At 41.7% G+C, this 16,214-nt stretch overlaps 1 protein-coding gene across 2 annotated transcripts in view; it reads right to left on the bottom strand.

Annotated features, from left to right (window-relative positions):
* The window catches only part of LOC144526354 (uncharacterized), a 68,393-nt gene extending 56,883 nt beyond the window's left edge, over nucleotides 1–11,510 (bottom strand). For both annotated transcript variants that reach the window (XM_078263776.1, XM_078263777.1), the window contains exon 1: nucleotides 11,255–11,510. In XM_078263776.1, the coding sequence (XP_078119902.1) occupies nucleotides 11,255–11,426 (172 nt within the window). In that variant the 5' untranslated portion in view covers nucleotides 11,427–11,510. The remainder of the gene's footprint in view (nucleotides 1–11,254) is intronic.
* Between the last annotated feature and the right edge of the window lie 4,704 nt (nucleotides 11,511–16,214).

Below are 16,214 nucleotides of genomic sequence, written 5' to 3'. Positions count from 1 at the left end.
AGAAGGTGCCCAAAGCTATATTCACGCATTGCTATGCACACAAGTTGAATCTGGTTCTAGCCTAGTCAGCGAAACGCATCCCTGAGTCCAGAATCCAGAAGTTTTTTCAAGACAGCTGAGGGACTTTCTGCTTTTCTTAGCAAATCATCCAAACGCACCCAACTCCTGGATGAGACTGTCAAACGCCACATCCCCAGAGCAGCAGCAACCAGGTGGAGCTCCACTTTAAGGCTAGTCCAAACGATTTTGTTTCACCTTCCAGATCAACAGTTGTGTTCAAAATAATAGCAGTCCAACATCACTAACCTCATAAATCAAATTTTTTGGTAGAAGTGATATTTCTACATGGCAAATAATTTACTAGTAAGTGTTGTAGAGTCATAGAAAACCAACAGACCCAACAGTCATGACATGCATGCTGCTCATTCTGTGTAATTGCATCTGTAATTGATGGGGGCATGTTCAAAATAATAGTGTTGTGTTCAATTAGTGAGGTGATTGATTCTGTGAAGAAACAGGTGTCAATTATGGCCCATATTTAAGAAAGGAAGGAAGCAAATGTTGTGCATGCTGGTTATAGTGCATTTCACACTGAAATACTCAGCAAAATGGGTCGTTCCAGACATTGCTCTGAGGAACAGCGGACTTTGATTAAAAAGTTGATTGGAGAGGGGAAAACATATAAAGAAGTGCAGAAAATTATAGGCTGCTCAGCCAAAATGATTTCAAATGCCTTGAAATGGCATCCAAAGCATGAACGACGTGGGAAAAAACGGTCAACTACCATTCGAATGGATCGAAGAATAGCCAAAATGGCAAAGGCTCAACCAATGATCAGCTCCAGAAAAATCAAAGAAGACTTAAAGTTACCTGTGAGTACTGTTACGATCAGAAGAAGGCTATGTGAAGCAAAGCTATCAGCTAGAAGACCCCGCAAAGTCCCATTGCTGAAAAAAAGACATGTACTGAATAGGTTGAAATCTGCCAAAGGACACATTGACTGGCCAAAGGAGAAATGGCGCAACATTCTGTGGACTGATGAGAGCAAAATTTTTCATTTTTGGGTCTAGGGGCCGCAGACAGTTTGCCCGACGACCCCCATGCACTGAATTCAAGCCACAGTACACTGTGAAGACAGTAAAGCATGGTGGTGCAAAAATCATGTTATGCGGATGTTTCTCATACTGTGGTGTTGGGCCTATTTATCGCATACCAGGGATCATGGATCAGTTTCAATACATCAAAATACTTGAAGAGGTCATGTTGCCTTATGCTGAAGAGGGAATGCCTTTGAAATGGATCTTCAACAAGACAATGACCCAAAACACACCAGTAAGCGAGCAAAGTCTTGTTTCCAGATGAACAAGATTGATGTTATGGAGTGGCCAGCCCAATCCCCCGACCTCAATCCCATAGGGTGACATCACAAATGCTGTTTCTGAGGCAAAACCCAGTAATGCAGAGGAATTGTGGAATGTAGTTCAATCGACCTGGGCTGGAATACCTGTTCACAGGTGCCAGAAGTTGGTCCTACTCCATGCAACACAGATGTGAAGCAGTTCTCAGAAATAATGGTTATGCAACTAAATATTAGTGCAGTGAGTCAAAGTAAAGCAAACCCTTGAGACATTTTTCAGTTCATACAGTAAATGTTTGAGTTTGTAAAGAAAACATCCAATCAATTACGCTATGACGTAGTGTTATCTGACAGGAAGCTGAAATTACTGAAATGTTATCAGACCTAAACATTACTAAATCATGCATTTTAAACCAATACATTTCTTATGAATTTTCATGAAATAGTTTTTCCTTTTTTACCATTTTAACTGTTTTTAAACTAAATTATTATTTCAGATGAACCCATTTGGCTCTTACAAAAGTGTTGGACAGCAAGCAACATAATTTTGACCGTTTTCATGCACACTTTGAGGAAAGATGTGATGAGATGGAACTCGTTCACCGTGAGACACGAGATGGGCTGTCAAAGAAAACAGAACAAGCTTGCATCTACTACTGCATTCTGGACAATGTCTTCAGATGAAGACCAGGTTTGTGGATAACTTTTCCGATCTCGATTTCATTGGACTGGTAGATTGCAAAAACTTTGAAGAGATGTTGCGCCAGTCTGATGACAGCAAACTGGAGAAGCTGTCAAAGTATGCAAGGTACTTTGACTTTGTCAGGCTGAAAAGTGATCTTGTAGGGTTGTATGGCTCACGAGAACTAAGGGGCCAATCACCGACACGGCTTCTTGACTTTTTCAAAGAACATGACTTGGAAGCAACAGTTCCTGAAGCAACAAAGTTGCTGCAACTGGTCTTGACAATACCAGCCACTACAGCTTCGGTGAAGCACACATTTTCCACCCTGAAATGGATCAAAACATACAGTCGGAACCGGACCGGACAATAGGGTTGGGCATCGAGAACCGATTCCAGTAGAATCGTTTCTTTATTGGAATCATTGGAGGTTTGGTTTCAAATGTGATCATGGGTTCCAAATTTAACATGCGCAAGTTTTGGTTTCCATAGCGGCCAGGTGCTTGTTATGTTGCAGCCTTGGAGCACAGTAAGCAGCGCTCTAGTCTGGCTTTATTTTACATTGAAAAAGCCCTGTAAAACTGCAACCCACCATTGAATCAAAATAAAACTTTCCTCTTATTTGTGAAATAAGCATGTGACCCGTTTCAACTCCACCCCTCGAAGAATCGGAATCGAGAATCAATAAGAACCGGAATCGAAAGAAAGAATCGCAATTGGAATCAGAATTGTAAAAATCCAAACGATGCCCAACCCTACCGGGCAAGCACGTCTTTCAGCCCTTGCCATTCTGTCAATTGAGAGCCAGAGACTATGCAAACTGAAGGCCCATAAAGACAAGTTTTACAATGCTCTGATCAACGTCTTCACAAGGAAAGAGCGACAGATGGATTTTATGTACAAATAATCTGCAGATTGGTGAGTCAGAAACTATATTGGGCTTAATATTGAATTGATAAGTGTGGTTGGATTAATGCTGAATGCAAGCCATTTGCCTTCATATTGAATTGAGCAGTGTTGTTTTCATTGTTGCTGACTGACAAACGTAATTGGCGACTGTGCAATAATTAAGGATAAAGATGATTGCATTCTGATGCTGGACATTAAAGGGATACTTCACCGATTTAGCATTAAGCTTTGTATCAGTAGAAACACGGTAGTATTTTTGAATGACCGTGCTTCCCTCCCTCATGTGAGAGAGGGGAGATCTCTGTATTGTGGGTCTGGAAAAATTTATACCGATGACACAAAAATCGTCATTTTACGTCATCGGTATAAATTTTTCCAGAGGCAAAGGACTACAGCCAGTACTTCCGCATAGCCCATAGGGGGTTGGACTCCGGGCTTTTTCCGGAGATTGCCGAGGTAAAAACAAGTGTCAGCCATCTTGCATCATCGCTTAGCTTCTCAGCAGAAACAGATGTATTCATCCCGAAGGAAATTTTAGAACAATTATGTGCATTCAAACTACCGCACACATGTACCAACAGGATACATTGGTACAGAGCGGAGAATATGCAGGACACTTTATTGCAGACGGAATACTCGACACAGCTTCAAAACGATGCCCAACCCTATAAATAAGAGGCTTTTATTTCGCCGTTGACGGTTCATTTGTTTAAATATCACAACACATTTCCATCATAAGATTAACGGGAACCTGTGGTTAATAGGGGTGGTATGGTTCATGAAAAAACATCCGAACCGCTTGGTTCGCATGTCTCGGTTCAGAACATGTGTGCGTCGCACGGTTTGTCAGTACACTGTTAATGTGCACTAACCACTTACTGCCGTAGTGCCCACTTTCGACACCTATGTTAAAACACTTACTGGAAACGACGAGGGGGATGAGCGTGACGAACACAACACATGGCAGCTGATTGGACGAACGCGTCAAGTGGTTCTTGCTGCTTGAATTTCAAAACAGACTCTAATGGCGTCTCGTTCTGAATACGATCCCGTATTTTACGAAAATAGTTCACCGAAAAGTGTTTCTGAAAACATTTAAAACGGGAAATAGGCCATACAGTTGCTGAATCTGTCTGTTTTTTTGATCGACAAAGGTCAGTTTAAAAGATTTTCGTCAGAATTTTGAGAGGCGCCGAGCCGACCGCTCCTCAGGTGGAGTGTGGAGTGCTGCAGGTCACGTCACATGCAGAAATGGTAAGTGGGAGAGATAAGGAAGGCTGCCCGGAGTTGGAGGATGCGCCAGCGTCGTATATAGTCTGGTGTGTGGGAACATTTTGGATTTCATGGATTTCATTTGGATGTCTATGATGACAGCGGAAATAAAACAATAGATAGAATTGCTACTGTGTGCATGTATTGTGCAACATGCATTCAATATGCTAATTGTAGCTATATATTATATGCTGAAGTATATTTCTGGAGTGTTAAAGATTAAAAGAAAAAATAACAAGAACCGTACAGAACCGAAAACCGTGACCCTAAAACCATTTTTTCAAATGCTATAAAATGTTATCTTGTTATATTTAAGTAATGTGCCACATGAAGAGACAGTGCAGCATATGACAGTAGCAACAGCTGAGAAGATTTGGGTCTGTGGTGACCAGGTCCACCTCACACAAACTTCCTTCTCCCATTCTCTCTCCTTACTACCACACACACACACACACACACACACACACGCCCACATTACCACGCCCATGCAGCCCCATCCACGGACAAGTTACATTTGTGTACAGATGGTGAAATAATATACAGTGGGTACGGAAAATATTCAGACACCTTTAACTTTTTCACTCTTTGTTTCATTGCAGCCATTTGCTAAAATCAAAAAAGTTCATTTTATTTCTCATTAACACTAGAAAAAAAACAACAGAAATGTAGAAATTTTTGCAAATTTATTAAAAAAGAAAAACTGAAATATCACATGGTCATAAGTATTCAGACCCTTTGCTCAGTATTGAGTAGAAGCACCCTTTTGAGCTAGTACAGCCATGAGTCTTCTTGGGAATGATGCAACAAGTTTTTCACACCTGGATTTGGGGATCCTCTGCCATTCTTCCTTGCAGATCCTCTCCAGTTCCGTCAGGTTGGATGGTGAACGTTGGTGGACAGCCATTTTCAGGTCTTTCCAGAGATGCTCAATTGGGTTTAGGTCAGGGCTCTGGCTGGGCCAGTCAAGAATGGTCACAGAGTTGTTCCGAAGCCACTCCTTTGTTATTTTAGCTGTGTATGGGTCATTGTCTTGTTGGAAGGTGAACCTTCGGCCCAGTCTGAGGTCCTGAGCACTCTGGATGAGGTTTTCTTCCAGGATATCTCTGTACTTGATTCTGTATCTATTACTTCATCTTTCCTTCAATTGCAACCAGTCGTCCTGTCCCTGCAGCTGAAAAACACCCCCATAGCATGATGCTGCCACCACCATGTTTCACTGTTGGGATTGTATTGGGCAGGTGATGAGCAGTGCCTGGATTTCTCCACACATACCGCTTAGAATTAACGCCAAAAAGTTCAATCTTGGTATCATCAGACCAGAGAATCTTATTTATCATAGTCTGGGAGTCCATGTGTTTTTTGGCAAACTCTATGCAAGCTTTCATATGTCTTGCACTGAGGAGAGGCTTCCGTCGGGCCACTCTGCCATAAAGCCCCGACTGGTGGAGGGCTGCAGTGATAGTTGACTTTGTGGAACTTTCTCCCATCTCCCTACTGCATCTCTGGAGCTCAGCCACAGTGATCTTTGGGTTCTTCTTTACCTCTCTCACCAAGGCTCTTCTTCCACAATTGCTCAGTTTGGCTGGACGGCCAGGTCTAGGAAGAGTTCTGGTCGTCCCAAACTTCTTCCATTGAAGGATTATGGAGGCCACTGTGCTCTTAGGAACCTTGAGTGCTGCAGAAATTCTTTTGTAACCTTGGCCAGATCTGTGCCTTGCCACAATTATGTCTCCGAGCTCCTTGGGCAGTTCCTTCGACCTCATGATTCTCATTTGCTCTGACATGCACTGTGAGCTGTAAAGTCTTATATAGACAGGTGTGTGCCTTTCCTAATCAAGTCCAATCCGTTTAATTAAACACAACAGGACTCCAATGAAGGAGTAGAACCATCTCAAGGAGGATCAGAAGAAATGGACAGCATGTGAGTTAAATATGAGTGTCACAGCAAAGGGTCTGAATACTTATGACCATGTGATATTTCAGTTTTTCTTTTTTAATAAATTTGCAAAAGTTTCTACATTTCTGCTTTTTTCTGTCAAGATGGGGTGCTGAGTGTACATTAATGAGAAATAAAATGAACTTTTTTGATTTTAGCAAATGGCTGCAATAAACAAAGAGTGAAAAATTTAAAGGGGTCTGAATACTTTCCGTACCCACTGTAAGCAGTACCTTATGTAACAGATTTTTAAACATGTAACTGGCAAACAATGCTTTCTACTTTTTAAAGAGCACACGTTTATACATTTTTTTTTATTTATGCCGTTTGTATGCTGTTACTGTCATTCTCTACAGTATGTAGGTATGTAGTATGTATGTTGTCACTGTCTGTTCGATTGTCCGTTTTTCTCTTTGTTGACACTGTACCTATTGTCTATTCTCCATCTTTTCATCCGTTTTAACTCTAACTCTGCAATTTAAATGTTTTTTTATGGCTGTAATTCTGGTGGCAGGTAACAATTCAAAATACAAAATATAATGGAATATTATTATATTCAGTAGTCCAGTAAGTGGGCTTTCACATCCGGGACATGGGCCGGATAAAACAACACTTGACCCTAAAGTCCAGTTGTTTAATTAGCATGAACAGGGCTTTATAGTAACTTTTTTTCCCCATGGAGCATGTTTTGCTAACAAGTTGAAAAATTTAGGATTGACTTACTTAATCAGTGATGTTGAATATAGCCTACAGTGTAACGGACCACCACAGTTCATACATACATGTGAACGCGGAATAATTGCAGAGTTTAACCTACATAGTGTAAAACTACTACGTGAATGGGGCACAGCAGAAAGACGGAGCAGAGCGACGCTGCTTGTTCAGGGTTTTCATGTGTACTCCTATAGGCCTACACGTCGCACCAGGCGTTAAAACCAACTGTACCGAAATAGACTACTATTTAACGCGATAACGAGACCTTTTTAACCGCTAATGAAACTGTCTCAATTTAATACTGATGCCGTCAGACGGCCGGGCGGGCAGACAGCAGTCGGTGTTCCAGCAGAGCTCTGCGCCTGTCAGCAGCAGGCTGAAGGTGACATGCTTGATTTTGACTGAACGTCGCAATTTAAGTAACCTCTGATCGGGTCGTAGTAAATTAGTGTTGGTCATTCTCAACACCTTTCTACCCCCCCCCCCCTCCACACACACACACACACACACACACACACACACACACACACACACACACACACACACTTATCAACTCTGGATAGGGTGACCAGATGAGAATGGGTAAAATTCGGGACGAGACGGGGACGAAACATGAATTTCAAAACTCTGCACCAAAATGATTTTTTATTTTAATTCAGGAATTCAACTGTCTGTCATGTAAACCCAAAAATACAAATAAAAAATCATTAAAATCATGAACTCAAGTGTCATTGTGAAACAAATAAAACAAACACAAAATGTTGGTCTGTACAGTTGTGCTGTTATAGATATGTAGTTTGCTGCTAGCATGCAGCCTGACGTCTGAGTCCGCCCCCCATGTGAAATACCAAACTCCTTCCTACATACATTGCAAAATGCTTTGTTTGCATCACGTAAAACTGCAGTAATCCAGGGGTATTTCCCTAAACAGTCCTCCCGGTACCTGCAGAGATGTTTTTGCTTTTTAGCTACGTGTTCGTCAGGTCCCGGGACACCAGCCTGAGCCTCTATTTCAACAATGAATGAATGAAAAATAGCAATGCGTGTTAGGGCCTACGTACTGTTGCAGCCAATGAGCAGCCGACGGGAGCTGGCTGCAGGACGACTCCATCACCATGAACAGTTTTTATGTTCTATCTGTTACCTTCAGCTGGCAAAACGTTAGCTGTCAACCTCCCGACTAACGGTTACCGCTAGCTAGTGATCTAGCGAGGATTAGCCCTTCAGACCACAGTGGACTTCAGTGGACTCTCCATCCAAACTCCCGACTGGACCTTCGTCTACCACAACTGCCGGACTCTTTCAAATACATGTACTTCCCGTCTCCACCGATCACTTGGTAGCGTTGGTCAGCTGTCAGCTTACGCCAGCTAGCTTCTGTTAGCTTCCACAGATTGACGGCTCGCCCAGCACATCTGTTCGCTGTATAGCTCTTTTAGCCATGTTTCCCGGCTCAACACTAAGTTAGTCTGGACCACTACCTTTCTGCACTGCCGAAAATGGTGCTCCTAAAATATTCCTCACTGCAACTTCTCAACGTCATCTGCTACGTCGCTTCAGCTTGCATTGCCAACATAAAATAAAAATATTGTCCTGTTGTTGGCTTCAGCTAGCTAAGAAGATAGTTCGCCCCCACACATCCAAAGTTCTTATTCAAATATCCTTCCGCAATGATTGCAGGCTCTTTGGTGGCGCTCTGCTTTGAATGAAGTTACATCGTGACAAATTAATGGACCACTTGCGGAGTGATATGAAGACATGAGTCAGAGGCACAAAAAACGTTGACACCAGTGACCATAACAGTGGTCATTATGTTTACCAAAACCCCCGACCAGTGCCTTCCATAAGAAGCTGCTGCTCACTCTGTGTAAAGTATATGCACAATACGTATTCTCCATTAAAGCGCCCATATTATGCTCATTTTCAGGTTCATAGTTGTATTTTAAGGTTGTACCAGAATAGGTTTACATGGTTTAATTTTCAAAAAACACCATATTTGTGTTGTACTGCACAGCTCTCTCTCACTGCTGCAGATCCTCTTTTCAGCTGGTCTCTGTTTTAGCTACAGAGTGAGACCTCTTTTCTTCTTCTGTACTATCTTTGATTGCACTCGCACATGCGCAGTAGCTCAGATGTAGATCATGTCAGCTAGCTAGCTCCATAGACAGTAAAAGAAAGGCTGTTTCTCCAACTTCGGTCAGTTACAAGGCAGGATTAGCTGGGAGACTTCTAAATGAGGGTGCACATGTAAGTAGTTCTTTTGTAGATTATGGTGAACTTGTGTGTGTTGTAGCAGTGCTTTGCTATTGAGAACGAGGTAGCATGCTAACGCTACGAACTAACGGTTGCGGTTAGCCAGCTCGTTTCGGCTTGTGGCGTCACAAGCCGTGCCGATTTTGAACAGCTCACCCGGAGACTGAAGGCAGGACACATTCAGAAACCGTATCTCACTCAAAACAGCATGGATGGATTTTTTTCAAAGTTTGTATGCGTGTAGAAGCACCAGAGACACAAAAGAACACCCCAAATCCCAGAAAAAGTGTTTTTTTCATAATATGGGCACTTTAATATGGCTAATGTTAAGCCAAATTCACATAAACATTGTGCCAAAATATGAAAAATAACATATCTGTCATTCGCTAGTCCCCACTAAGAAAAAATCCAGCACATTGACGGTGTTATGTCCCTACTGGTTTCCACACTAACTGGTTTCCGTATATTATGTTTACCTAACAGCAGCAGTTGTTTCTGCCTCTATCGCCAGATTCGTCACACAATCACAAACACATTACTGGCGATTTTCAGGTGGCATCTCATATCTATTGCTGTGAATATGACTATATAAATGAGCACTACATCACAGCCACATACAAAAAATAATTTTAAGAAAATACATAATTGCAAGTTTGCGTTGAGCTGGTTTCGAACTATCGAAAGCAAAAACACAATACTCTTCATGTCCGCAGCTCTGCGATGCAAGCTACTCAAATGCTGTTTACTTTTATTTCCAGTAGGCATTACTTAACTACGTCAGCATCCAGGTAACAGTTTGTTTTGGTTTTATCTGAAACAACTGGTTACTCCCATAGGTTGTGTAAAATCGTATTTATCATGATTCTTTTCTCGCGGCTATGGCTATATTACCACTACATTACAACCCCTACAACATTACACATATGACTATAAATACTTTTAAACAGTGACAATATAACTTGGACAAGCTAACACTGAGCCACATGAAAAGCTAAAACAACTTGTTACCCTAGGCTTAGGCAGTGTTTTATTGTGTCCACGAGGGGCGCACTTATTGAACCCACAGAGAAACATAGCGACTGTTTATATTTAAATATTTATATGTAAATATTAACAGTCTATGATTAGAACATCGCTTTGGAATAAAATCATTCGATAGACACACAAGCTCAAATAACACTGTACTGCAAGCACGTTTTGCAAACACAGAGGTATGTTTTACTAATTAATATAGGCTAACAAAAAATGAAGCTTTACTGTGAATCATTACGTCCATGCCTTCAGAACTTGTGGGTATAATATTACCAGTTGTATTCTACTTGAACTTGTGGGTATAATATTACCACTTGTATTCGACTTTTCCTGGCTCAGTGGCTCGCTCGGCTTGTACTGTACATTTACAGTTTTATCTGAATTAGATCGTCACTATTTAGAAAACATTTTTTTTACCATAGACCTGTGTTGTGTCGTAGGGGGCTGTAATGTAGGCTACAGTGGTCAATATAGCCGTAGCCGCGAGGAAAGAAACGTGATAAATATGTTCGGGTATTTTCTAAACTAAACCCAGGTAACCAGTTGCTTCAGATCAACCCAAGACAACATGTTACCTGGGTGCTGACGTAGTTAATTAATACATGACTGGAAAGCAGAAGATCCGTGAGTTTCGTAGCTCACAGCGTAGAGCTGCTGTTAACAGGTGATATATGTTTTTGCCCTTGTGAGATCGAAACCAACTCGACACAATCTTGCAATCATATTTTCTTAAATTTCTTTTTTGTATGTGGCTGTGATGTAGTCCTCACTTATTCCATCATATTCGCCGCAGTAGATCTGGGAAGATATTTCAAAATCGCCAGTAATATGTTTGTGATGTGTGAAGAATCTGGCGAGAGAGGCAGCAACAACTGCTGCTGTTAGGTAAACACAATATACGGAAACCAGTTAGTGTGGAAACCAGTAGGGCCATAACACCGGCGCCTAGGATAGTCAAACAGGTGTTAACGTCACCGCTGGTTTTACATTATCTTTATCAACAAAACTAAATGCTGAGCAACATTACTAACTTCTTTCATGTTGGTTTGGTTGGAAAACCTTTTGTAATCATAGTTAAACTAATGACGTGCATACTTACCTATCCTGTGTAACTTGATTTCAGGTTTCCAAACGAGCTCCAGCAGTCTGCGCTGCCGAGCGATCGCCTCCTCGTACTCGGCGATAGTTTCTTCAACAACTCGGAAGATTTCTTCAGCAGCAGCAGTTAGTCGCTCGGTGATAAACTCTCTCATAGACTCAACTAGAGACATCGTTGCTTAATTCCAGCTGAAAGAATGATGTGCACTACGTCAGATGCAGCTAACGCCACGGGCACTTGTGTTGTTTACTTCCGCTGGGTGTCACACGGATTCAGTTCCGACGGAGGAAGTGTGGGAGCTTTTTGTTCTGCTTTCAACTGATGGCATTTTATTCAAACTTGTGTGTTGAACACATAGACATATATAGATGGACCAACAGATCCCGTTGCTCTCATAGACAGTATATAAGAATGGACCAACAGATCCCGTTGATCTGGACGGAGACCAGTGAAGGCCATTAGAAGCACTTTTCCGGTGATGGCTGAGCGTTACTGCTCAGCCTCCAACTGAGAGAGACGACGTAAATGTGCCGTGAGCAACGTGTCTGAAAGTTGTAAATCTTCTGGTAGCTGTGCCAAGAGAAATCTCAGTCATTCCGAATATTGCAGAGACGGAGAGCGTAGGATCTAGAACATTTTTTTTTATCGTTTTGCAGTAATTGAGGCAAACATTTTGTAGTCAGTGTTAAGTAATGAAATAGGTCACCAATTATCAATAAACAGTGGATCCTTTTTGGGTTTGGGGATTAACGTAATTAAGCCTTGGGTCAGTGAAGGAGGTAGAGAACCTTTTTCAACACTTTCTAATATTACTTCAAGTAGAAAGGGAGCTAAATCTTGTGTAAAAGCCTGATAAAACTCTGCAGAGAGGCCATCAACTCCAGGAGATTTGTTAGTTTTACAATGTTCAATTGCAAATGTGATTTCCTGCAAGGTTATAGGGTCATCGCAGAGTTTCCTATCATCTTGAGAGATTGGTGTGACGATAAGAGGGTTCAAGAATGTAGTGGTTGATTGATGGCAATATTTCGATTTGTATACATTTCTATAGAAGTCCGAGCATAAATTGAATTTCCCGTGATATCTTTCTAAGCCGAAAAAATAGGCAGAGTTCTGTTCCCCTTCTTCAATCCACCTTTTTCTTGACCTTATAAAGGCACCTTTTGCTTTGTTATAGTAAATCTCATTTAGTTTAAGTTGTTCCGAAATTAAAGTTAGTCTTTCCTCTTCTGATATATCTGCAGTGGAGACTGCATTATGATCTGTTAATGGGGTTGTGATGATATTAACTGATATTTTATCAATATTCAAATGATCAGAAACTAACCAATAGTCCAATCGTGAACGTCTGGTCGCACTTCTATTACTCCAAGTAAAAGCATTTATGTTAGGATTGTTAAACCTCCATACATCAATCAAGTTAAATTTTTGCATAAATAATTTTAAGTTTTCATTTACTGCAGTGGAAACACGTGGAGGCCAACAGTCAATGTTGTGATCTAATATCATGTTGAAATCCCCCCCTATTACTATACCTGAATTTGGAAAGTTATTAAGGGTATTTTGTATATACTTCTCTAAAGTTTCAAGCATTATGTCGTTCTCATGGTTAGAATTATAGCCATATATGTTAATAACTATCAAAGTAAAGTTTTCAATGGTTAACACTTGAAAAACAAAATTACCTGATGTATCACTGACAGATAAAAGAATAGTCCCTGGAAAATTATATTTTAGAGTCGCAACACCAGCAGAATATTCAGATCCATGAGCCTGCCACAGATCATTTCCCCATTGGGATCTCCATAATCTAGCATCGTCCGGAACTGAGTGTGACTCTTGAATGAAACAGAAATCAGATTTGTGCTGCTTGACAAATAAAAATAACGCCTTGCGCTTAACAATATTCCTTATCCCCCTGGCATTGAGAGTAATGATAGATAAGACGTATTAACAACAGATAGAACAATGTAAGAAGTAAAGTTTGGATGAAACTAGACTTTAACCTTACTGTAAGGAGCTGCACCATTTTAACTTAAATAAAAAGTGCATAGTGAAACTTAGTAAAGCAATGAAAACTAAGGAGGTACCTAGGTTCTCAGTCGACAAATTAACACATACCAGTTATTACCAATTAATAGACATAAAACGCTAGCCTCTAGGACATTGCAAAAAATTTGACTGGATGTAATAGATGTTGTCTTGTAAACATATTCAGTTGAGTGTCATTAATGTGCTCATCAGCCCTTAGAGAAATATTTAAAAAATAAAGTGTTTCTCAGAACAGATAGAAAGACATAAACACATTGAATGAAAAGCATTTTGGTTATTATAGCTTAACTTGGCTTAAGGCACATGTTGACAGGTGTTGCGTTTACCACTTTCAGGTATCTGGAAGCAGTTCAGCCCCGTTGGCAGCTTTCCCTTGTTCTCGCGCTTTAGCCATAAGTGGCCACAGCTGCATCCTTCGCTCTCTGACTGCTGGGGACAGGTCTTCGGCAAAACTTGCTTGTTGTTTTGAAGGAAGGTGGACTTCTTTGCAGCTTTCCAGACAGCTTTGCGGTATATACGGGCACCAAACTGTAGAATTATCCCTCGAGGCTTGGTGGCATCTTTCTTTGGTTGGCCTAGACGGTGCACTGAGTCAATAACATCGGGGAGTTTGGCCTTGTGCTCCGGCAGGATGGACTGACAGATGTGTATAACCTCTTGGCGGACGTTCTGGTCTTTGTTTTCAGCCACACCGTAGAGTCGCAGGTTCCACCGTCGTGAATAGTTTTCCAGCTCAGTAATTCGTTGTTCCAGTAGACTCGCCTTTTTCTCCGCCACGTTGACTCGGTCATCAGTGTGTGTCACTTTACCTTTCACTTCACGGATCTCAGCGCAGGCAAAATCAACAGTCTCCTTTAGCCCCTCAATCTTCAGTGTATTGTTGGAAATCATTGTCTCCCCACTCTTTTCCAGAGTCGATTCTTGTGTTGAAGATGACTGAGATTTTCTGCACAATACCTTCACTGTCTAGATCCAAGGAGCGCTGCGACTTCATTTTCTTTGGTGCAGGAGGTTTGGAGGGAGTTGTGGAAGGAGTTATGGGGAGAGGGGGTAGATCTGGGCCCCCGAGGGAGAACACAGGTGCATCTGCCATGCAGTAGTCGTGTAGGTTGTTCATAAGCGGATTCTCCGTCGGTACCTGCATGCTGCCGTAGTTCTGGTATGCTAGCTAGCCGAAGTTCCACACGTGTGTCGTTAAGAGGCGAAAATTCTACACAATACAAGCTTAACAGTAAGTTGACACGATGCACTCAACTCTGCATTAAGATACCTCCAACAATATACTTTAAGTAACTATATTTCACTAACATGCAAGTCTGAAGGTGAACAGCTCCGAAGCGTACGAGCACTCACACCGCCATCTAGACAGTGAGGTTTCTATTAAGAGAACTGGAGACAGTGTTCGGCGGGAAGCCCCATACATTCTAATGAGAGTGCTCAAAAGCGCATAAAGCAAACATGGAGCTCGGCTCTTCCGCATTGTTGGCCCATAACGCTGGTTGGCTCACGATGGGTATGCGCACTAGCAACAATTTGTTTGTGTTGTTGTAGCAACCAGTAGCAACATGCGCGTTCATGAGCTCCTCTCTCGTGTCTCGTACAAGTGGCGAACTCATGAACTCGCCGTTTTCATTGTCTAAAATATTCACTAACGTTAGACATTGTGTTTTCGTTGTTCCCGATCATTTACATGCTTAGCTAAATAAACGATAGATGTATTTAGCTAGACAACCAAGGAGATTTAATAACTATGTTGTGCTACTAGCTAGCTAATAACTAGCGCTAGCAGTTAGCCTGCAGTTTCGTGAACAGAGCTCATCCATGGCTTCATCCCTCATCCACATTACAAGCTTTACAGCATACAGCCCTTGGATGTATCATAAGAGAGAACTAGCGGGTGAGCGGGTGGGTGCAGTCCCGTGGCTCTGCTTGCGTCCACTGTGCGCGTTCATCATGCCAAATTTAATAATTCTGGATTCGCTTCTAGTGAATGTTAAAAATGTTAAAAACGTTACGTTTTAAACAAGGACCCTTTCAGTGTTCGGGCTGGTAAGTTGATATACCCAGAAACAAATTATCCACTGAAATATAGACGTTTCTTTCGCCATGCAAAGTCTATGTGAAAAGTCTTTCTGGGCCATGGGGGCACCGTTATCCGCTAAGCCCATGGTGGCTTTTAGACTTGACGCTCTTCCTGGGGGCTTGGGTTGAAACACTTTACGACCAAACTTCCATTTGAGAATAGGTTTAAGGGAAATGTCCTGTAGTGGTTAGCTTCACATGCTGATCTAGGATCATAGACTGCTTGCGGTACAACTGCAAAATGACTGAGGCAAGTGTCCAGGGCATTTTCTCAGGGCTCCAAATAGGCAGTCATACAACAAGTTGTTATGCCAAATGCCAATATAACAGAAGAAGAAGAACACGCATCCCGACCATGTGAACGCTGCCAGTCGGAAAAACAACGTAACCACGGGGGCGGTCCCTGTTATTCCCAGGTGGCAGCATAAGTCCCGTGGTTATGACACAATCGTTAGCCTATTTTTACAAAAACGTCTGCTACGGAGCCATAACATGAGATGCAAGGAAATGGAGCCTTTGTCGTGTTTCTTTAGAAATAAACAATGGACAAATAAAGTCTTTAAACGCTTCGGATGTGAAGTTATTCGCTGTCAATGTGACGTCAAAATGAATGGCAGTCAATCGAACGCTAACGGGGGGGTGAGTGCTTGTTAGCATCAAAATGGCGCCATAGGATCTACGCGTTGTGAGGAGAAGCTTACCCCCTTGGTTGAACATCAGTAGTAAGGAGCTGTATCTATAAGGTGTATTTGAAGGCGTTCTGCTCATTTATTTAATCATATATTTAATGCTTCTTTGCTCCTATCCCGTATAGAGGATATATTTA

The sequence above is a fragment of the Sander vitreus genome, chromosome 12, assembly GCF_031162955.1.
Source record: "Sander vitreus isolate 19-12246 chromosome 12, sanVit1, whole genome shotgun sequence".
Taxonomy (NCBI): domain Eukaryota; kingdom Metazoa; phylum Chordata; class Actinopteri; order Perciformes; family Percidae; genus Sander; species Sander vitreus.
Note: the sequence above shows the minus strand (reverse complement) of the source record. Positions and strands in the feature narration are given on the sequence as shown.